General features: G+C 35.7%; 1 protein-coding gene across 1 annotated transcript in view; it reads left to right on the top strand.

The window, feature by feature from the left end:
- Window positions 1–24,468, top strand: part of SLC2A13 (solute carrier family 2 member 13) — a 359,669-nt gene that overhangs the window by 74,605 nt on the left and 260,596 nt on the right. Inside the window, exon 3 of the mRNA XM_077170529.1 lies at window positions 17,235–17,443. Within this exon, the coding sequence (XP_077026644.1) occupies window positions 17,235–17,443 (209 nt within the window). The remainder of the gene's footprint in view (window positions 1–17,234; window positions 17,444–24,468) is intronic.

Below are 24,468 nucleotides of genomic sequence, written 5' to 3'. Positions count from 1 at the left end.
TCCCCTGATTCTGCATCAAACTTTAGGGACACCCAAATCAATAGGCTATACCCTCGATCTTGAGGCTTACTCTTGTGAAGCTTATGTAGGTAGCAGAGAATCTTAGACTACCTATCGGCATGCCTAAGAGTTACTTCTGGAGGACCTCTTTGGTTGCTCAGATGTTGCATCAGTCTCTCTAAGCTCAACTTTGCAAGTGAAATCATTGCCCTCCCCCCTACATGGGACATGTAGACTTTCATCCAGAGGTGAAAGTCTCCTTGGCTACATGGGGGATGACTCCCAGGGATGATTCCTGATCAAAAGGAGTAAAAGAAGTGTAATTAATAAAGTATCAGTGGCAGAGAGAGTTCAAATTGAGTCGAGAAGCTACTCTGGAGGTTGCTCTTACACAAGCTTCAGTTAGACCTTGCTACTTATCATAACCTGCCAATCCCCACTCAGGACCATTCCAGCCAGTCCTGAAGAACACCTAGGGCAATATATAAGATTCCACAAGGGTTCCAGGCACTAGAGTAACCCCCAGAAACCTACAACTTCCAAATGGGTCCCTGGTCCATGTAAGTCCTGAAACCTAACCCAGCCTCTCCAGAACATCAGATAGTTCCATCTCCCTACCCCATATTAGTGACAGGCCCTTCCAATATGAAAAATTTTAAATTGCCGTAGCCGAAACAGAGGCTATGAGAGGGATGGAAAGATCAAAGGTGATGGTAAAGTTATACAGAGAAAATAGGATTTAACAAATGAATATGAATGCTGAATCATTGAATTGATATATCTTTTAATCTCCAGTATTTTAGAGCAGCTAGAAGTAAAAACCTAAAATTGTGAAATTGTAACCCATTTCGAACTCTGAAATATGTTCTACAACTAATTGTGGTGCTGTGCTTTGAAATTTTTACCTTTTTTGTATATATGTTATTTTTATATAACAAAAAAAAGAAGGAAAGAAAGTCAGTTGTGATGAAAACAAAATATTTAAGCCCTCTAGCCTCCTATATTCTGTAATAGCTATAAGGAAAAATATGAGAAGATCATATGGTAGCACCATGACAGACTCTGGGATCTGTCCTGTAACTACTTGTTGAAGAGTGCTTTGAAAATTATTGCTTTTTAAATTCTTTTCTTTGTATATACGCTGTACTATACACTAAAAAAAAAGTTAAAAAAAAACATAAGAGGATCTTATGGATATATGTTTGCTAACAAGTTCATCAACTTAGATGAAATGTACAATTTCCTAGAAACACACAACAAACCTACGCTGGCTCCAGAAGAAGTAGAAGACCTCAACAGACCAAACACAAGTAAAGAGATTGAATCACTCATCAAAAACCTACCACCAAAGAAAAGGCCAAGACCAGATGGCTTCACAGGTCAATTTTACCAGTCATTCCAAGAATTAAAACCAACCCTGCTTAGAGGCTTCAAAAACATTGAAGAGGCCTTAACACCACTACCTAACTCATTCTGTGAAGAAAGCGTCAACCCTAACACCAAAGGCTGATAAAGATACTACTAGAAAAGAAACTTAAGAACCAGCCTCTCTAATGAACGTAGATGCAAAAATCCCCAGTAGAATACCCGCAAATCAAATCCAACATCAAATTAAAAGAATTATACAGCATGATCAAGTGAGTTATATTCCAGGTATGCAAGGATGGTGGTTCAACACAAGCAAATCAATTAATGTAATACACCACATTAACAAATTGAAAGGGAAAAACCACATGATTGCCTCAGTTGATGCAGAAAAGGCATTTGACAAAATCCAGAATCTTGATAAAAACACTTTGAAAGATAGGAATTGAAGGAAATATCCTCAACTTGATCAAGAGCTTTTATGAAAAACCCACAGCTAATATTGTACTCAGTGGTGAAAGATTGAAAGCTTTCCTTCTAAGTTTGGGAGCAAGGCAAGGATGCCCACTATCACCACTGTTACTCAAAATTGTGCTAGAAGTTCTAGCTAGAGCAATAGCCAAGACAAAGAAATACAAGGTATCCAAATCGGAGAAGTAAAACTTTCACTATTTATAGAGGACGTGATCCTATATTCAGAAAGTGCATGAATAGACTTTTTATCATGTATATTTGTAACTATGTTTACTTTTGTTAAAGGTGAATTTTGTGTATTATCAGTCATCTCCTATGATTTAGCACCTGTAGAGGTATGTGTGCCTCATCTGACTCTTGGAGTAACAGGAGTACTGTTACAATCAAATACTGATGTGTTACTTTAGCATTAACTTCAGACTCTGAAATTGCCAGCAATTATAACTATTCGTAATTTGAACAACAGATAACAATTCGTTTTTTTTGTGGCAATATATTTTAAAAATTCTAAAGAAAATGTCAGTGTAAATGTCTCATATATATGTATTTTTACTGACACTCAGTTTTTCATATATCTTAAAGTAAGATGTCCTCTATCTCTCAAGAGTTTGAATATTTGAATATTTTGTTTATTTTTCTGTTCCTTTTTTGTTATTTCCTCTGAACTGGTACTTTAGGTTACTAATATTTGATTTCGTATGACATACCCAGTGTCCCAGGTTTTTTAGCTCCCTTTAGAGGGATGAATGATTTCACAGTCTACTAATAATCTTTTGATCCTAACTCAGATTTGGAGAATTGATAAAACTGCTGTTATTCCTATCTTGCAAATTAAAATACTGAGTCTCAGCGAAGTTAAACATTTGCCTAAAGCTCCATAACTATTACATGGCAGAGATTACAGCCAAGACTTCTGACTCAAACAGATAAAACCACGTTCTTTATGATTCTGCTTTCAAGAGTTTATCATCTAAAAGCAACAATTAGTGGTAACTTTAGTAGTAGTGATGAGTTTAAGACAGAAGACAAAATGAGCAGAAAAGCTTCTTAGATTTTGATGTAGTTGAAAAAGTATAAGTCAGTTTCTCTGCCAAATTGGTCGAAGTGTTCTCTTACTGCTTAGATGTTACAGAAATAATTTTTTTCTGCTGAACAACTGGAAGATCAGTTTACCTAGAAATAAGAATTGCCATTAGGAGATTGAATGTTAAATATTTTTCTAGTGTTACTGTGTCACAGTAAATGCGTTCTGTGCTGAGAAGTATGTCATTTCATTTGACAAGGAAGGGGAATGAGGATTTTGAAAATATCATTAAAGATTTGATTTTTAAACAGCCTTATTGAAATAAAATCTGCAATCCAGTTTACCCATTTAGTAAATTCACAGAGCTGTCCGCCTATCACTACAATCAATTTTAGAACCTTTTATCACCCCCAGAAGAAACCCATATCCCTTAGCTGTCAACTCTCAATCTCCTATCCCCCTTCCCCAGCCTTAGGCAACCATGAATCTACTTTCTCTATATATAGGTTTGCCTTTTCTCGATACTTCATGTAAATGGAATCATACAGCTTGTGGTCCTTTGTGACTGGCTTCTGTCACTTAGGATAATGTTTTCAAGTTTCATTCATGTTGTAGTATGTATTGATATTTCATTTATTTTTATTGCTGAATAGTATTCCATTGTATGGATATACCATGCTTTATTTATCCATTCATCAGTTGATGTGCATTTGGATTGTTTCCACTTGACTATTATGAAGAATAACACTGCTATGAACTTTAGTGTACAAGTTTTTGTGTGGATATATGTTTGCTTATCTCCTCAGGTTTATACCTAGGATTAGAATTGCTGTTAAGATAGTAACTCCATACTTAACTCAGTCATAGCAAAATTACATTAAATGGAAAAAGATTGTTATGCTGTTCTAAAAGAGTGATGCAAATATATATTGTTGAAAAAAGGCACATTTTAAATGTAATGTCATACAAAGGTTAAAAGTAAAAGGGTGGTGAGGGAGCAGATATACCATGCAGCAAAGTTGGTTATAAAATAACTGGCATGGTTATATTAATAATCACACAAGGTAAACTTCAGGACAAGGAGTGTTACCGGAGATAAAGAGGGACATTTAATCATAATAAAAGGGCCAGTTCATTAGGAATGATGATGATGATAATAAATGTGTAGTTTATCAAATAGAGATTCAAAATGCATAAAGCAACAATAAAAAATCTGAAGGATGAAATAGACAAATCTGGACTCATATAGAAACTAGACAAAAAGTAAATAAAGTTACAGAACTGATTGACACCATAAATTGCCTTGGCATAATTGATATTTATAGTATCCCCAACAGCTCTAGTGTACATATTCTTTTCAAGTTCACATCAGATAGTCTCCAAAATTGACCATATCCTTGACCATAAAATAAATCTTAGTTTTAAGAGTGAAGTCTTAAGGAATGTGTTTTTGAACACAACAGAGTTAAATGGGAAATCAACAAAAATAATATAGTCAGAAAAGCTCCAAATATTTGGAAATTAACCAGCATGGCTCTAAAAAACAGATGGGTCTAAGAAAATATCAGAAAGAAAATTAGAAAATAGTTTGAACAGAAAGAAAATAAATTCAGTACATATAAAAATTTGTGGAATGCAGCTAGCAGCAATGCTTAGAGGGAAATATACAACTTTTAGTGAATATTATAGAAGAGGAAAGATTTAAGCCAGTGATCTAATTTCATGTTAAGAAGCTAGAAAAATATAAGCAAATGAAACCCAAAGAAAACAGAGGAATGAAGTAATAAAGGTAGCAAAAACCAATGTAATAGAAAACAGAAAAACAATAGAAAAAGTAAAGTTGGTTCTTTGAAAAGATTAATTAAATTGATAAACTCTGATGGATTAAACAGTAAAGAAAAAGGTTAAGCAAAATACCAGTATCAGGAGGAAAAGAAGGGATATCATTCTTTTTGTACATTATAATTATAATAAGAGAATACTCGAAACAACTTTGTGTAAATAAATTCAACAACTTAAATGGAAAAATTCCTTGAAAATCACCTTACTAAATACAGATGTGGTAAAATAGAAAATCTGAATATCCCTGTATTAATTTAAGAACAGTGAATAATTATTAATAGCCTGCCCACAAGGAAAACTCTAGACCCAGAATATTTCACTAGTGAATTCTATAAAACATTTAAGGAAGAAATAGCTCCAATCTCCAACAAAAATATAGAAGAGGTAGGAACACATCACAACTTGTTTAAGGCTAGCATAACCTGAATATTATTACCTAAATTACTATAAGAAGAGAAAACTCTAGACCAATTTCCCTCATGAAAAAAGACCAAATATCCCTAAAATATTATTAATATTAGTAAACCAAACCTAGCAATGCATCATTGTGAAGTCAGTTTTTCCAGGAATCGTCATGTTGGTTGAGCCTATGAAAATTAATTAGTGCAGTTCACCATGTTGAGAGAATTGAGGGGGAGAACCCATATGATCATCTTAATATATGTGGAGGAAACTTTTGATATAATTATATTCATTCAGATAAAATCATTCTGCAAACTAGGAATTAAAGAGAACTTCCTCAACATAGTAAAGGACATCTGCAAAAAAACTTACACTAACTTCATACTTAATGGTGAAAGTCTAAATGCTTTCCCTAATGATTGATAACAAGGCTGATCTGTCCACTGTTAACATTTCCATTCATTCAAATAGTCAAGTTGATTCTAAAATTTTTATGCAAAGGAAAACACCTAAAATTGCCAAAACAGTCTTAAATAAAAACAAAATTGGAGGAGTCACTAACTGATTTCAAGACTTAACTATATAGAGCCAAAATGATGAAGAGAGTATGAAAAGTCAGATAAATAAACCAATGGAATAGAAGGAATAACAACATGAATGAGTCTCAGGAACATTTATGCTGATTGAAAGCAGCCAGACACAAGAGAACTATGAACTATGAAGTTCACCAACATGCAAAAGTTTAACTGTAGGGACAGAAATTGAATCAGTGGTCACATATAACTGGGAATTGACTGGAAGGAGGAAACTTTCTGGAATGGTAGAAATGTTCTGCCTATTGACTGGAGTGATGGTTGCAAGGGCACGTTTATGAAAACTATTAGAATGGTACAAAGGTGATCTTTGCATTTTGCTGCATGTGACTTTTACCTCAATTTAAAAATTTAAATTAATTTGAACCATATGTTCAATGTTGACTTGCTTCATTATATTCCTTTTCTTCATTGGCCAGTTAATAATTTAAATGTTTCAACCATGAAACTTTTTCTAATAGCCTCTGTCAAAATAACTCTTTTATCCTTACTCCTATACTGTACTTAAACCTCCATCATAACACTTAATCTTATTTTGTTTGATGAGTCCTAGATATAAGCTCTTTGCAGCAAGGGATGCCTGCTAATCATGACTGTATCTTTATAATCTCTCATCGGTGCTTTGCATAGGGAAGATTCTCTGAGTCTGAAAAAAAAGAGTGTATGTGTGCATTATTTTTAGCACCAGTACTATGAATTTTGTGCAGGTCTTAATATGTTTTGCAGTTTGGTTTAAAAACTATGTAACACTTGCACAAACTGTTCTATTCATTTATTTAAACAGTATTACATCTAACTCTGTTATAGCAAATAAATCTTTCTGCTTCTACTATAAACACAGTACTGTAACTAACCTTAGCCAAGCCGCTTAATACTGATATCAAATTACTTTGAGGGGTTTCCCCCTAAGTCATACAGCTAAAATTAATATTTGTTATGTTTATGTTTTTACATTTTACATTGTTTTGGTTTGCTGAATGCTGCAGGAATGCAATATTCCAGAGAAGAAATGATTTTAAAAAGGGAATTTATTAAGTTACAAGTTTACAGTTCTAAGGCCATAAAAATGTCCAAACTAAGGCATCCAGATAAAGATACCTGGACTCAAGAAGGCCAGTGTCTGTCACGTGGGAAGACCTGTGGATGGTGTCTGCTGGTCCTTGTTCCCATTTCCATTACCAGGGGGCCTCTAAGCATCTGTGGGCCTTCACTTAGCTCCTCAGGGACACAGTTCTGGGTTCTGGCTTGCTTAAGACCTCATAGGAAGGCACATGGCCATGTGTGCTGGGCTCTGCATCTCCAAACATCTGTGTCTATGTGTCTTCTCTCTCTGTAGGCACTCCAAGCATCTCCAGATGTCTGTGTCTCTGTCAGCTTTGAAGCTACTGTGTTTTCTCCAAAGTGTCTCCCTTTTTTAAAGGACTCCAGTAAACTAATCATGTCTCCATCTAATCAAAGGTCTACACCCACCACTGGGTATGCCACATCTCCATGGAAGTAATTTAATGAAAAGGTCACATGCACAATTGAGTGGATCAGTCTCCATGGACACTTTCTAATCAAAGGTTTCCACCCTACAATATTGAATCATGATTAAAGGACATGGCTTTTCTGGGGTGCACAGCACTTTCAAACCAGCATATCAGGTGTCTTTTTAATTTTAATTTTTTTTTTTACAGTTTACTAAAAGTGAACTTTTAGTTTAGTGAACTTTTAGTTCACTAAAAGTTGCCCATTTGTTGATCATTTGTTGACCATATAGCACCTACTTTTTACTTGAGACTGTTCAGTCGTAACACATTGATTTTTGTTCTTCTTTACATCCAGCCGTTGTCTCTCTAGCTGCCATCTGACTATTAAGTTTATCAGTCATCAGTGCTGATGTTTTACATGATCCTTGGTGACAGTACCAGATTAACTTATTACACTGAGGTCTCAATTTGTCAGTGTTTTCTTATTTTAATTTCTTATCTGTAGAAGTGGAGTTGTGAGGCATAAACTAAATCTTAAAAATAGGTTGTCGGGTAAGTTGCTGTAATAGAACTATAGCAGGGGGCTAAGTTATGGTTTGTTTGGTTTTTTTGCATCTAAAACATTTGCATTAAGTAGAAACCTGTTACCTAAATCATAATTTATGTTTTGTGACTTTTTAAAAAATTTCTTGTTAGTACTATATAATGATATGTAAGTATAAGTTTACAGTTCTTTTGGTAAACACATTGCTCACGTGATTACGTATACGGAAAATCTTGGACTTACAATAAAAATCCATATGAACCTTGAACAATTAGGTAGCTGTCTGGATGTAGGGCTGAGAGAGCAATATGTATTTTCTTGGCTGTGTTTTGCAGAGGTTACAGTAATGTCTGCTTACAGGGGTAATGTTTCACCACTGTGTTTGTTATTAGAAACACTTATTAGTTATTTAGGGGGATGATGTCAGATTTACACAGTACTACACTATCAGTGGTTAAGTTTATTCACTATTTTCAGTTATTAGCTTAGTCTTGAGTGTTTAGCACACATTCAGGAAATGTTGGCTGTGTAAACAGCTGAATGAAAACCAGCTCAGCGAGATCACAGCCTTCGAAGCAAACACATACATCTTCATTAGGTAGCATATTCAAAAAATCTACTGATTTTAGCTGCTACCTTTTTATATTTGGTGAACAGTTTCAGAAAAAAAAGATTTAGGGTTGACTTATTTTATAGTTATATGAAAGGATGCCAGTTTGAAATGAAATGTTTTAAAGAGTAAGCCACAGCATTTTTATATTTACGGTATTCCTCTAACTTATTTGAGCTATTTAGAATGAAATGGCATGGATAAGATTTGGACATCAATAAAATCAATAAAACAGAATGAAAGCTAGAAGGTGGCATGTAAATAACTATTGCAACTACAAACAAACATTTTCTCAATCTTATTTCAGTCTATTGTAAGACAATAAAGGATATTGTAGAGTATTTCTGAAAAGGACAAAGTTTCACAGATTATCACTAGGTTAATCTTAGTGTTTTGAAAAGTATCAAGATTCTCTGTAAATAAAAACGTGTAGGTGGAGATTTTGTATGGGAAGCACGTATTTTGACAAGTAAAGATGTGATTATGGAACTGTACCTTAATGTGCTGATGGCGCTCATGAGAAGGGCTCTTCATCAGGAGAACTGACTTCATAGCTGTTCTAGTTTGCTAACTGCCAGAATGTGATATACCAGAAACAGAAAGGCTTTTTAAAGGGTGGACTTATTAAGTTGCAAGTTTACATTTCTAAGGTCATGGAAATGTCCAAATAAAAGCAAGTCTCTAAAAATGTCCAAATTAAGGCACCAACAAGAGGTTACCTTCACTCAAGAAAGGCCGATGAAGTTCAGGGTTTCTCTCTCAACTGGAAAGGCAAATAGTGAACAGGGCGATGTCTGCTAACTTTCTCTCCAGGCTTCTTGTTTCATGAAGCTCCCATGGGGACATTTTCCTTCTTCATCTCCTAAGGTCACTGACTGGTGGGCTGTCCTGGTTCTTGTGGCTCTAAAGCCTTTTCCAAAATGGTTCCTCTTTTGAAGGATTCCGGTAAACTAATCAAGACCCACCTGGAATGGGTGGAGTCATATCTCCTTATCAAAGGTTTTAATACACACAACTGGGTATGTCACATCTCCGTGGAGATAAACTAATCGAGTTTCCAGTCTGTAGTGCTGAATGGGGATTAAAAGAAACTGCTTCCTCCACAAGATGGATCAGGATTAAAATATGGCTTTTCTAGGGCACATAAGCCTTTCAAACTGGCACAATGCCCATGGTGTGTGAAACTTTACTGTGCCTCAGAGTGAAAAAATGTCTTCCCTTAACAGAATCGAGCACATAAAGAGCTATCACAATAATTGCATAGTTTGTTTTTCTTTTTCTATTCAGTTTGTTTTAAATATAGAATATTGTGACAAAGTTTCCTTAGCTATGATCATTTGATTGTTATAACTTGACATAATTAAACCCATAAATCTTAGACATCTTCCAGTATATAGCATTGACAACCTTCTATACATTTGGGAGTTTAAGGAGGAAAAAGAACAGAAGGGGAAGAGAAATAAACAGAATGTGAATGCAGGATAATTTCTCATCACTGCATGATTCCCTGTGGAAGGGGAAAGGCTTTGGGAAATCTTTGGGAACGGAAGATTGAAAAAAAAAATAGTAGAGAAAAATAACTTCAGACTTCATATAAAAATATATAAGGAATCAAATCTGTTAAGTCAAGTTGTTTTGCTCCCATTCATCTGTTGCAGCATTCACCTTCTTGTAATCTATATTTTTTCCTATGTGGAAAGTTTACCTATGTATGTTAAAGAAAGATGAAATAAAAATTCAGTTGTGACGTGTTGAAAGCGATCATTACAAGTTTATCCTTATAAATGAAATATTTCCTTTTAATAGTCTGCTGTTTTCATTGTAATGCTCTCAGGAACTTGTGATTTAATAAGGATAGGTGTCCAGAGAATAATAGGATAAAATCCATTTGCCCCTAGCAGGTCTGTATTGATTAAATCTGCTCAGTTACCCAGCCCACTAGGTGGCGCTATGCTGATCTCTGTTCTGGACACAGGAGGGACGGCTCCCAGCTAGCCCACTCATCCTTTTATTGCTACAGTATTTTACTGCCTTTTAGAGAGATGAGTGAACAATAGGACTTCTAAAGGGAACCTTACAATTCTTTAAGCACCATCTTAAAGTAAACAAATGTCTCCTTTTATGAGTTTTCCAAAACTAATTATCAAATAATTATTAAATTTTTACTATAGCTGACTTAAACATTTATAATAGGAATTAGGCTGCCTGAATTTTTATCCTAGTTCTACCACATGTCAATTACATATCTTCTTTGTGCCTCCAGTTTCTTTGTCTATAAAATGGGGATTATAATGGTGCCTTCCTTGTAGGGTTGTTGTAAAAAGATATGTGTTATTGTACCTAGAGCCATTTGAACAGAGTGTGGCAAGTAGTAACCAGTACTACGTAAGAATGAGCTGATACTGTTGTTGTTGCTAGGTGATTGCATGCCCAAGCTGGACTTGCGTTGCTCTTACATGCAATTAGATTTTACTGTATTTGGGACATATACAGTCAAATATGTCCCTCTTTGGAACCACAAGAGAACAAATAGCATACAAATCCATTCTATTAGTTCAGCAATGGGAGCAATTATGAATTATTAAATTTCTGCACCTCAAAAGGCCAAATATGAGAAGCGCTTTGTGTTTAGTTTCATGTTCATTTGAGGGGGCTGATGGCCTCAGCTGTACTTTGCTCCATTGCAGTGGGGAGGGCTGCTAAGAGCAAGGGTCATTGATTTAGGGAGCTTCAGATCCTGCAACCGGGAAGAATGCTAAGCCTAAGTTGAAAATAGCTAGAACTGTTTGTATTGATAGGTGCTCTAACCACATCACATGATGAGAGCATCGCTTACCATTACAGGGTCTTTTTTTTCGTTTTCTAGTAGGTAGGTACTAGTACTGCTCATTCTAGAAAGTGCCTCATTTGTTAACTTTAATTTAGAAAATTATAAAAAGGCACATTTTGGCGAGTGATTATGATGCTAAACAATATTCCGAATTTTTAGAACTCAAGAAAACTTGGCATTTTTGCTTCAGTTGACCTACTTTCCCTTTACGTCAGCTTGGTGTGTTGTCTTACCTCAAGAAGAAAAATAGCTTTTACCTTAAGGTGTGGGTCTTGGGTGCTTATTGTTCACCGTCACCCTTGATCTTTAAAACATTTCCATCAGTGGTTCTCAATGCTGCACATTAGCACCACCTGGGGAGCTGTTAAAAAAAACAGAATCCCTGGGCTCAGAGCCCAGACCAATTAATCAAAATCCCTGCAGCTGAGTAGGGCTTGGACCTTGGTATATTTTAAAAGCCCCTTGGGTGATTCTAATGTGAAGCCATGATTTAGAACGCTTGATTTAATTTATAATAATGAGCTCTCCTTTTTAAATAGGGGCTACTTGCTTGTTTGGGGACTACCTACCCTAAAATATCAGTATTCTCTTTATCATTCAGCTGGTTACTGATTTCCTTGGATTTAGAAGTCTCATGGTGAGTCCCTAACACTGTTGCATTAGCTTAATCTATATAGATCCTGCCATGTTAGTCTCATGTTAAATTTTTCATCAATACCACAGCAAAACGCCTTCTTATTTATCCTCCCTATTCTCTAATCTGCACATCGTCAGAGGGATGATTTTCCGACAATAAAGAAATTGTTTATCTCTACCTACTGAAAATTTGGGTCTGTGATTGTCCCGGTTTGAATCTGTTGTGTATCCCAGAAAAAGCCAAAATTTTAAACCTTATTCAATATTGCTGGGTGAGATCGTTTTTGCTTGTTTCCATGGAGATGTGACCCACCCAGTTGGGGGTTGTAACTTTTTATTAGATTGTTTCCAAGGAGCTGCATCTCTGCCCATTCAAGGTGGGGGTTCCTTACTGGAGTCCTTTAAGAGGGAACCATTTTGGAAAAAGCTAGAGAACCAACATTGCCCACAGAGCTGAGTCAGAGATCTTTGGAGATGCAGAAAGAGAAACACCCCCAGGGAGCCTCTATGAAACGAAAAGCCAGGAGAGAAAGCTAGCAGATGTCGCCACATGCCTTTCCAACTGACAGAAGTGTTTTGGATCCATCAGCCTTTCTTGAATCAAGGTATCTTTCCCTGGTTGCCTTAGTTTGGACGTTTTTCACAGGCTTAAAACTGCAAATTTGCAACTTAATAAATACCTCTTTTTAAAAGCTGTTCCATTTCTGGTGTGTTACATTTTGGCAGCTTTAGCAAACTAAAACAGTGATATAGCCAGGATAGATAAGTTGCATTGGATTGATGGAGGTGGGGGGAAGGGGCTACATAGCCAGGGAGGGGAAAATATTTTTTGCTGAGTATCCACTTTGTGCTAGGTACTCACTGAATGATTTCACTTAATTCTCAGCAATCCTAAAAAATAGACACCATCACTTGTACGTTAAAGGATATTTTAGTTTCTTGGTTACTAAAGCAAATACCATGCAATGGGTTGATTTAAACAGTGGGAATTTATTGTCTTACAGTTTTGAGGCTAGGAGAAGTTCAAAATCAAGGTGTTATCAAGGTGACACTTTCTTTGGGAAGACTGTGATGTCCTGGGGCTGGCTGCTGTTCTGTCACATGGCAGTGTACATGGTGGCCTCTCCGGGCCTTTCCTGCTTTCTCCCAGGTTTTGTTGACTTCCAGGTTCTGGCTGTTTCCTCTGGATTCTTCTCTTTCTGGTTTTCCCTATCAGACCTTCAGTAGTAGGATTATATATCACTCTGCTACAGCTGGGCCACATCTTAACTGAAGTAACCTCATCAAAAGATCCTATTTATAAGAGTTCACACCCATAGAAAAGGATTAAGTTCAAGAACATGGTTTTCTGGGTTACCATGCTTCAAACCAACCCAAAGGGTTTAGTAAACTTGACCAGGGTTCTGATAAAATATATAGAGGAAGCCCTGGAGTCCCCTCAGAGCCAAAATACTTGTGCCCTACTTCTCTGAGCTCCCTCTTAAGTTTCCTTTTAATATCTTTTGAAATTTGAAATCCTCACCAAGGCAGCTGACCCAGATAGCCAATCAACCTGGTATTTTATTACATTAGCGCCCTTATAAAATAATGCCCAGCTGCCCTAAACCTGCACCTGTAAGATGGACAAACCCCTGTCCAATCAATAAGAGTTGAGCTAATGTAACCAAGAAGAGTTAACAAATGACTCTAATTATTGAATCATTATATAGGCATCTTTTTACTTTCTGGTATGTTGTATATCTAGTATATTGTAGAATAGACAAAGGTGAATACCTGAGACTACTGAGGCTCACTGAGCTGTAAGCCCAGATACCTTGATCTTTGGTAATGATTGTATGACTATTTAATTTTTACCTTGTGATTATAAAAGCTTCAGGATAACTCATGACTGACCCTGCTTGTACCCACCATTAAAGTCTTGTGATCATGAAGATGTTTATTAATGAGGAAACTGGAGTCAGCCCAGAACTAACCCACCCTACTTCCTAAACTATCTTACTACACAAAGCTGGATCTAACCAAGATTGGCCCGCCTGATGTATGTAGTAGCTTAAACCTTAACCTCTAACTGACCTATGTACCTCCTTAAAATACTTAATCACACCCATATCATGTTAAGGCCTCCATTTTATTACATACATTTTGTGATTAACCATGTAATTAATCTGGCATGCTCAATAATTAGATCATCTCTAACGCCATCTCGAGCCATTATACTCATTATCCTAAAATCTGCCCACTTTTTTGATATTATAAAACTCTCCGATATACTGTAGATTGGAGAGAAAGATTTTAGGCCATAGGCCATCTGTTCTCCTTGCCTCACCTCGCAGTAACTCTTTCTCCCTTGGAACTCCCATGTCTCAGGAATTGGCTATTTGTGTGCATCGACCAGAGAACCCCTGCATCTGATTGATAACACTAACTTTATTTTATGGCTATAAAAGTGGTTTGCCATCTCTAGAAGATCGAAGCTCCTTCCATTTTTACATGTAATATCTTCCTTGCCGCAGCAACAGTTTTGGTGTCCTGAATAAAATGCTGTATCTGCAAACTTAACCCCAGTGTGTCTTTCAACATTTCCGTGGTTAATCAACCAACAGCTGAAGTGAGATCCAGAGCAGTTTCCCTGTTCTTTCTGTCATGTGCTACAGCTTTCCCGATCTCCTGAATTGGCTCTCTAGGAAACCATGTATAATTGTTCCCGTTTTAAAATATTTTTATTATGAAGGACAATTAAAATATAGTAAAATAAGCTCTCTTGTTTTACTCTTATAAGAGAAATGTTAGGATATAAATGTATAAAACATGGTTTTTCTTGACTGGACTCTGGAAGTAGACTTTAATGTCCTTAAAGGGTGGCAACAGGGTGCGAATTCCGTTTCGCTGCCTTAACTTTTAGGCATTGAGTTGTGTCTTTCAGACTCTTTGGCGTTTACAGATTTCAGAAAGCTGGAGGGCTAAATTATTCTGTCTTTTATAGGTCTCTTAGGAAGCATGGGCTAATACTCATTTTCATTTTTCTTGTCTTTTTATGTTCTCTTTCCTTGTCATTTTCTTTTAATTAAAAAAACAGTGCATTCTGGGATTGAATAGCAAGTAGTAAAGTGTGTCAAAGGAGAAATTAAGTTGCAAGACAATAAAGGCATTTATTTGGGGTCTTAGATTTGCAACTCAGGGGAGCACAGATTCTGGTAGCAGCACAAATTGTGTCCTGCCTTGGTGTTTCCAGCAAGGGGTTTTTAAAGAAAAGGGAAAAAAATTAGATACTGTTTAAAAAAATTGCTGGATATTCTGGAAGCTCCAGAAGTCCTCCAGGTAAGATAGTTTGCTGAGTTTTTTACCTTGTGGTTTGTTTCTGATATTCAGATAGTTTTAGGGTTTTGAGAAACACTGTTGCTTGAGGCTTTGCATACTTTGGCAGTTTGTGTTATCTGGCTGAGATTTGCATAAGAGTAACCTTTGAGTGACTTCGTTATTCCATTTTGAATCTGTTAGCCATAGTGACTCTTATTTTGTTTTATTTTCACAAATGTAAAATATCATGTGACCGTTTATTGTCTGGAAATGATTCAGTTTCTATATTCATTTCAAATGTTTCTTTAAAGCATAATATTCATCCCTTTAATCTTAATTTGTTGCTAAAAAATTTTGGAGAACAAAGGAAAGACCATGAGAGGTGTAGAGAAATGAAGCATTAAGGCTTTAATCTTTAGGATTTTTCTTATTTATTTCCGAATCCACCGTTTTTATTATCTGCTTTTCCTGTTGCTTTTCTTTGAAGTAATTGGAAAGCAGGATAACCTTTCCCTTTAAATTCTTTGAGAACACAATTTGAATAGAAAGTTCATTCATTTACAGCAGTAAAACATACATTTAAGTAACAAATTTGGGTGTGGGAGTTAACATCTCAGGGGGAAAAAGGTCAGGAATACTCATTTGTGTGACCTGATCCCTCTAATGCCATATCTGATAGCCTTCCAGAAGAGAAGATCTGGAGAACTCTCGTTTTATCTAGTATAACAAATGGTTTGGTTGGAAGGAGTTATTGTGCAAGTAAGTTTGTAGAGCTAAATGATCCAGAAGGGTGAATACTGCTATATAAATCTGAAGCACAGTTGTTTTCTGTTTAGTTAATACAGAGAGTTTAGATATATGGCTGCCTTTATATCATTTCATAAAAGATATTAAATGCCGATAGTGTGCAAGATACTTGGTGTTGTGCCTAACACAGAGTTAAATATTATATAATCAAGTGGGGCAAGTAAATAACTTATAATGCAAGGTACAATAAAATTAATTGAGGTTGAAAAATTGTTCTGTAGATAAGCAGAGAAAGGAGCGATTCAGGACTGGTGTAATTGTCATAACCTATGGATTAAACTATAAAACTTCTAATAAGTTTTCTGCAGGCAAACATGTAGTTTTAGTTCCTGTTTGGAGTAGGAGTTATTCTTATTACTCACCTGACAATTGTATTTTATTCTCCTGCTGTTTTTGGAATAGCTGTGAGTATGCATTGTTATGTAAATGGAGTCTGCCTTCTGAGTGCTGCCATCATGAATCCGAACATTTCCTGAGAACTGGGATTAACAGAAAGCGTCCAGGTGCCATAGGTTCAGAGAAGTTTCCAGTTGAAAGAGACCTTGAGTTTACCTAACTTAATTCCTTCGGTTCAAAGAGATTGAGGCCTGGAGATGTTAGGAGATCGGTCTGATGGTCAGAATAATTTGGAGAGATTTTCAGTGTTGATATCCTCATATGACTATTTTTGTTATTTCTCTGATGGATTTAAAATAGTATTCTAAAATTTGCTATTTAGAATCATGCCAGTCATCAGGAGTAGACATTCACATTAGATATCAAATAATTTAGAACAACATGAACATATTTGTAACCATTTTAATAGTGAGTGTTTACTTTTGACTCCATCTTTTTTCTGCAATGGGCAGAAACACCTTCATAGTTGATGATAATGGATGTGACAAAATGAAATAGGGAAATTGTTAGGAATAATAACTAATCTTTCACATAGGAGAAATAACTAGAAAGAATAAAATCTTGGCATTTATTTTCATGAAAAGTATGTCTTTTAAATAGATATCAGAGTTTTATCGTATCCTCATTTTATGTAAAATACAGAATTATTTGGAAGATTAGTGTTAGTGGTGGTAATTATGGCGTTTTGAGTATGTTTGTTTCCGATTGTGTAGACATAATTATTGTGACTATGCCCATTGTTTTTCATTGGAAATCGTGTGAGAGATCATTTCTTTCTTAATTTTTAGTTTTTCAGTACAGCTTAAAAATACAGTTTTTCTGTTGACTGGTATACACACATATATAAAGACAATCATTCTCACTAATTTAGCATCAGGTATTATTCATACTTGACACTAATAAGACCAAGTTTTACAATTATGTATGAATTTCTTATTGCAGGTACATGTTGGGACTTGCAGCAATTCCAGCAGTTATTCAGTTTTTTGGCTTCCTTTTTTTACCTGAAAGTCCTCGTTGGCTCATTCAGAAAGGACAGACTCAGAAGGCCCGCAGAATTTTGTCTCAGATGCGTGGTAACCAGACCATTGATGAGGAATATGATAGCATCAAAAACAACATTGAAGAAGAGGAAAAAGAGGTTGGCTCAGGTATGTGGATTTCACACTTGCATGAATTTTTTAATTACATGGTGGTTTCATTTAAAAATTCTAGTAGTTCAGTATTAATATCTTTAAGTAATGTAGTGACTTTATGTGTATAAGCAATCCAAAATAAATATTATTCAATGTTAAAGGTAACACAATGCATAATGAAAAAAATAAAGAAAAACGTCCTAATAATGTTAGTGTCCTTACATAATTGCTATTTATTTTTTTGTCTCCTTTATTCTTTTTAATATGGATCTATTTGGAATGGTTGATATCATTTTGTGAGCATCAGGGTGTGTGTGAGTGTGTGTATTTTTATTCATCTGAGATATATAAATATATATATATTAAAGACCTTATTAATTAAAAATCCCTAGTGTAAACTATTGTTAAAAGAAATCACTTTAGTAAGAAAAATTAAATAACTTGTATAAATGTGTTATATTAATTTCCATGCTAATTTTGTAGTGAATATGAACGCATTCATGTACTAGTTTTGAAGTAATTTATATTTCCCTGTTTTCATCAAAATGCTTAATTAGGGGTCTAATTCTAAATTTCACCTTATTGGAAAACCAAGAAAAGGAAGTTTCTAATTAATTTATATTGGTGAATTTATTTCATAGAAGAAATTCTAGAATTTAAAAATATCCCCAGATATGAGCTATGAACTTGACTGTCTGATTTAGTTAAGTGATTTACAAGATGTTAATGATAGGAAAAGGTAGACATTTCAAAATGCATTTTCTAACAATTAACAACTAGCCTGTCAGGTTCACGTTTCCCCAGTTTTTCTCCTTCTTTATTCAACTTTCATTTTAAATCTATGTTAGTGGGCAGCTCAAACAGTGATGCTAATTTTTATTAGCCAAATTATTTTTATACTTGAGAAAATGCTCCCATTTTGATAAAATCATGCACAAGTCTTGGAAAGTCTGTTCACTCCCCTCCTTCCATTTTTGGTGGAGCTTAACAGTACCCCTTCCTAAAACAGTAAAAGGAATACTCTGCAGAAGCTGGCCACTTTGTTAACCACATGCTGCTGGACTTTCCTCTTATGAGCAGCACAATAGTATGATATTATTACCTTCTTGCTTAAAACAAAGCCCTAATTAATTGTGGGCCCATTCTAGGTGAAGGGTGTTTTTATCAGTTTTTGAGAATTTACCATGGGCCCGGCATTGTCATCATTTCCTAAGTAGCACATTAGTGGCAATACTAAGAAGAACTTTGTTTTAACAGAATAGTTTTCACTGTGAGCAACATTGGATTGACTTAAAATACTATTTTTTTAAATGTCTCTTTAAAGTATTAAAAACTTCTTTAATGCTCCCTTCTAAATTCCTCCAGCAGTAAGCCCGACTGGAATATGAGAATTGCTCTTGTAGTAATGAGTACACTTGAAACTCATGTCCTAATGTGTGAGTGGAAAAAGCTTTCCAGAGGATTAGGTTTTATTAAACACTATGTAGAACACAAGTTTTATTAATTTATGGAAAGGATAAGACAACTAATAAAAAAGCTCTCTTGTTTAGAGATAGGGATACCATTAATTTTATTAAAAGATGTTAAGCATGTAAACATGTAAAAATTGTCTGACTGATGTGTAGCCATGTAATTATCGATGAGTTTCGCAACCTTTTGAAATGTGGACCCAAATGGGGTTTTTAGAAATTTAAAGCACATAGAGTTGCAGTTATCAGCATCTGCTTTAGTTTTTGTTATCAGAAAGCTTTGGGATCTAAATCATATACCATTTCTTGGGTTTAAATAAAATATTTATGCATTTACCTGTTTCCCAGTATTGCATTATATGCTCATTTGGTACAGGTTTTAAAAAATACTAGAATGCTATCCATTGGATCCCAATAACACGTGTCTCATGTTTGGGTAAATATAAACTCTGTGACTAATGGGATTACCAATTTATCAATTTCTGGATCAGTATTATTTGACGTACAGTCATCTTGCTTAATTTTAAAACTAATGTCATGTCTTTTTTCTTAAAGTACAGAATTAATAACATTATGGCAGTGGTGTGAGCATGCAGACAGATTTCCCATAGTTAAGAGTTGTGGCACCAATGACTTTGCCTCGTTTTTCTGATGGAGACAATCACAGTAGAACCTGGTCTGTGCAAGTGTAACTTTTATATACAATTGTAATGTCCAGGAGCAAGATTGCATGCCACTTTAACTGGAAAATAAAGACTTCAATATTGATAAACTGCCATGGTCCTGACCTTCGATCATGTTGTATTTAAGAAAGATGGATTCAGTGGACAAGTGTACATGAAGAAACAATTGATTTCAAACTTATAAAAATGTAATGGCTCAGAGAAAGGAGTCAGTGATTATGTTTGGAGAGTTAAAGAATGGTGTGGACTAATCTGTCCATAGATCCTGGAGAGGATGAATTTTGAGCCATGATGTCAAGCCTGGGAGCTGGGGGGCAGTGGGGAACCAGTGCCTGGAGAGAACTTCAACCTAGACACCACTGGGAGTGAGAAAGAAGCTGTTTAAGGCAGACTGTTTCTTATAATAAGAGAGCTTTGATCCTCTGACATGGTGGCTTCGTTATTTTGGAGCTTGCTAAAGAGGCCTGACTGCAGATCAAGAAACCATGTCCTTGTCTAGAAGTTTCTCAGTGGATTTATTTCTGTTATGCTGTTTGCTTCTGGCATCCTTCTCTTCATAGGATTTTGTTTCTAGCTCACTTAAGTTTAAATTTGATCTTTGAGGGGAAAAAAAGAGGACATAGGTACTGAAATACTTATTGTTTAATTAATTTGTATTTTGCATGTGTGGGATGTCAGTTCCTATAGCATTTAACTCTTCTTGGTTAAAACACACTTTATGTGGTGAATGTGGTGGTGTCTCTGGCTGTGTCAACAAGTTTACAGTTCTAAGGCTGTGTAAATGTCCAGATTAAGGCACCAACAAGAGGTTACTTTCACTCAAGAAAGGCCAATGATGTTCAGGTTTCTGTCTCTCAGCTGGAGGCCACATGATGACGTCTACTAGCTTTCTCTTTGGGAATCTTCAGCAGCTTCCTTGGGGCTCTGTCTGTTCTGTTGTTCTGTGGGTTCTGGTGGCTCTAAAACTTTTCCCAAAATGGTTCCCTCTTAAAGGGCTCCAGTAAGCAACACCACCTTGAATGGGTGGAGACACATCTCCATAGAAACCATCTAATTAAAGGTTACCACCCACAATTGGGTGGGTCACATCTCCATGGAAACAATCAAAAAGCCCCCACCCAGCAATATGGAATGAAGATCTAGGAACCTGGTAAGCACAAGTGTCTTACCATGTTGTTGCATATTTCTTACATTTAATCTATCTAGTTTATTTTACATTGCATCAGTGTATAACAGTGTCATGACTTGTATCTGCTTATTGGGTACAGAGTTTTGGTTGGGGATTATGGAAAAGTTTTGGTGATTGATGGTGGCATAACATTGGAAATGGAATTAATGCTACTGAATTGTACATTTGAAAGTGTTCAAACTTTGTGCTACGGATATGTTACCACAATAAAAAAAATTGTTTATTTATAGCATAGGGTCAATCCAGGGAACATAACAATGTTTATGGATTTTTTTTTTAACCTAAAAGAATCTAGCTTTTCTGTATGTCCTGTGTTAAAGCAAAATTTTATGTAAATTTAATTTTTTTTTCTGACAGTTTAGGATTCCTAGGTGGTCTAGATCATAGATACTGCCAAGATAGTTTTTGAATAGAAGATCAGTGAGAAGGTTTTCTCTGGTCTTTGGTCACTAAAATGTTAGCACTTAGGCATGTGTGAGAAGTAGCAGACTGAGGCACTGTATAATGTTTCAATCCTGAAATTAGATCCAGGCCCCCTGGTTGCCAGTCCATGCTATAGGGCATTCAGGTTATCTATGCAGCGAGTAATCTATGCAAAAATATTCAAGTTGATAAGGTTTGCAGAGTTTAATTTTATCAAACAATGAACTCAATAATCTGGGTGAATTTTGATTCTGTGTTTTGCCTTTATGATGAGTTTAATCAGAGTTTAATCTCTAGCCTAGAAGGCAGAAGCATTGTAGGAAGTAGGATTTATTCAAGGTCCTCCTGTGAGTTCAGTTTAAAACATGATTTACTTTACCTTCAGCTCTTTGGGGGTCACATCTATTCCATACAGCAGGGGACAGCTGCATCTCTTTTTCCCTCTAGTAATTTTGCAATTAGGTCATCAAGTCTTATCTCCTTATAAGTCATTTTTTTTTTCCTGTGAATTGATGTTGTCTGTGGCCATTTCATTAAATCATACCCTGCAGAGAGGTCAGAGAGGGTAGATGTTTATCATATTTTGATAGAAATTCTTCCAAAAGTTTCTTTAGAAATCCAATTTCAGCATAATGACATTGCAGTAGAATGCTCTTTGCAGTTGACATCTGCTGCTGCACTTAGAGAAAAATCATTTTTCCCCCCCAGTAGTTTTGGTACTTTGCTTTTATTTTCTTCATGTGGTAGAACGGTGTTGTCTGGCCCAATGTGTGATGCATGTGTGTTATTTACTGGACGAACTTGAAATAGACAAATTGTTTCTCAGCAGGATGACCCACAATTTTCTGAATGTTGACAATGACAATTTTTGTAATTTTGCAACAACCTCTGCAATATTAGATACAGAAATGTTTTCTAAGTATAAGGCTATTATGCGTACCTCACATAGAAGACAGTCGATTAAAGCAGAAGGGCCAGTGAAAAGTGGCTTTAATTCTCCATGCTGTGTTAACAAGCTTTAACCTTAAAAATTATAAAATAATGTGCAACACTATTCAGTTTTCCATAAAGTTTATTTTTGAGGGGCATCATTACTTATTTAAAAGAAACTACTAAATTCTGTTTGGTTTTAAATAAGTGTTGCCTTTGTCTAAACCCCAGAGTTCTTTTAAAATCTTAAGCAAGATTTTAATAATTCTTGGATTTTATATTAAATGTCACAGATTTTCTACTTACATGGAGATAAAGAAAAGCACAGAGAAGATTTTCCACTCAGCCTAATCATAGGAGAAAAAAAAATTTTTTTTTTTTCAGATTCACTTGTAAGCTTTCAAGATGACATTTTCCTTGATTTACACTGGAAATCCAGATTGTCTTACTAAGTGGATAGATGATACTTTAGGCTCTCTGTTGCTTTTTTGCTGAGGTAAATTGATATTTCATTAAAAAAAAATCCATGCTGAAAGAATTTTGGGTGTGTCAAAATTTTCATTTTCCCAACTCATGGTGAAGTTCATAGTGGTTTTTAATGTTCTGTATTTAATACAGTCAAATAGGAAAAAACAAGGTAGACCCTTCAAAAAGATAGTTCTTGAGTTGCTGCTTCAGGGTAGTTAATTTCTGACTTCACACTACAGTCATCATTCAGCATAGGTCTGCTTTGTAAATAAAACTGAGATCTGGAGACTTTCCTCAGGAGAATTCAAATTGTTGTGCTCTTTAAAGATCACCTGGTCTCTGCAGAAGATTAGAGGAAGATCCTGAAGAAAACTCGATTCTCTCCATCTCAAAGGGAAAGGAAAATAGTCTACTCTTAAGTGTTGGGACTTATCAGCGATAAGAGAACAATTCCGTTGATGGGCTCTAGAATCAGAATTATTAATAGCCATACCACATACTTTCTGTAGAAACTCTCCTATTGACAGTTCTCAGAACATACCTTCTTGAATGCATCTAACAAATCAAAGCAATCACTCTCAATGTCTTTTCCTAATATTTTAAATTGGGTTTGAATTTGGGAGACAAAGTGGTAAATATAATTAATTTTCCCCTTTTGTTACCCTTCTCCCTCAGGTCCTCAAAACCCACCAAGCTATATTTTCAACCAGTGTCTTAATAAATACCAATCATATATCTACATTTCCAAACTTACTAATCAGCATCTGTCTTCTTTGAAATGCACACACCTTCAATAACAAGGATATATGTTTGACAGGTTAGGTTGAAGAGAAAATCATTAGATTTATAAGGCTAGAACTAAGTTAATGTGTAGGCAGCTCATATTTTCAGCACAGCTTTCTAGCTCTCTGAATTTTTCAAATTCCCCTGTTGAAAATAAACCTTCAAAATAATTTTTTTTTAGAGGCCCAAGCTGGCTTACTCTAATAACTTCTCTTTCCCAAAGAGAAAAAAACCTGAGAGACTTTCAAAACCATCTTTGTAGAAAAGCAAAGACTTTTTGTAGTGTTCTCTTCATTTATTACTTACATTTGCATGCTTGTGCTATGAAAAATGCTAGTAATTATTATTTACTGGATGCTTATTCTATAAATGTAAGACATATATATATATATGTCATCCATGCTTTACTGAGCCAGTGGGGAGCTGGCATGTCAAACAGCTAGGAAGTCAGGGAGCCAGGGTCTGAGTCCCTCAATGCTGCTTTGCGAGTCTCTCCTTGTTCCACTCAGCTGCCTGTGTATCTTCTGCCACCTCTAGGCTGTGCAGTTTGGACGTAGGTACTGTAGAATAGAACCTACCCCAACTCCTTAAGAATTTCTGCCTTTACTAAAAGGAAAGAATAAAACACAACTACAAAAGATAGAAACAATAAGGCAATAGACCTTCAGAGTCAGCCAACAGAATAATTTACTTCAGTTGCTTCCATCTTGAGGACGCATTTTCCATCTGTTTCCTCTTCATTTTTGCTGTCACTGCCTGAGTTACAGCTCTTGTGTTCATCTTCTTGGCCCGGGTAACAATGCCACCAGCCCTTCTCCCTTCTGGTTTCTTCTTTCTATTCATTTTCCTCATGGCATCCAGAATTGACTTCCCAACACAAATGAGTTCCTATCCTTCTTCTCTTTAGAAACAAGACCCATAACTTATCAAACTTCTTTAAAAACTAGCCTTCATTTCTCTTTCCAGCTTTATTTCACTTGAGCCAAGACTTCATCACATCTCAGGGCAAGAAAGGAAGTGGCGCTTACATTGACTGGGCCTCCTGCCCCTCAGCGGGAGGAGGCAGTGCCGTGGGTGGCACCCGAGGAGGTGGGG

This window comes from Tamandua tetradactyla, chromosome 7, assembly GCF_023851605.1.
Source record: "Tamandua tetradactyla isolate mTamTet1 chromosome 7, mTamTet1.pri, whole genome shotgun sequence".
In the NCBI taxonomy this organism is placed as follows: Eukaryota; Metazoa; Chordata; class Mammalia; order Pilosa; family Myrmecophagidae; genus Tamandua; species Tamandua tetradactyla.
This window is presented reverse-complemented; position numbering and strand designations above follow the sequence as displayed.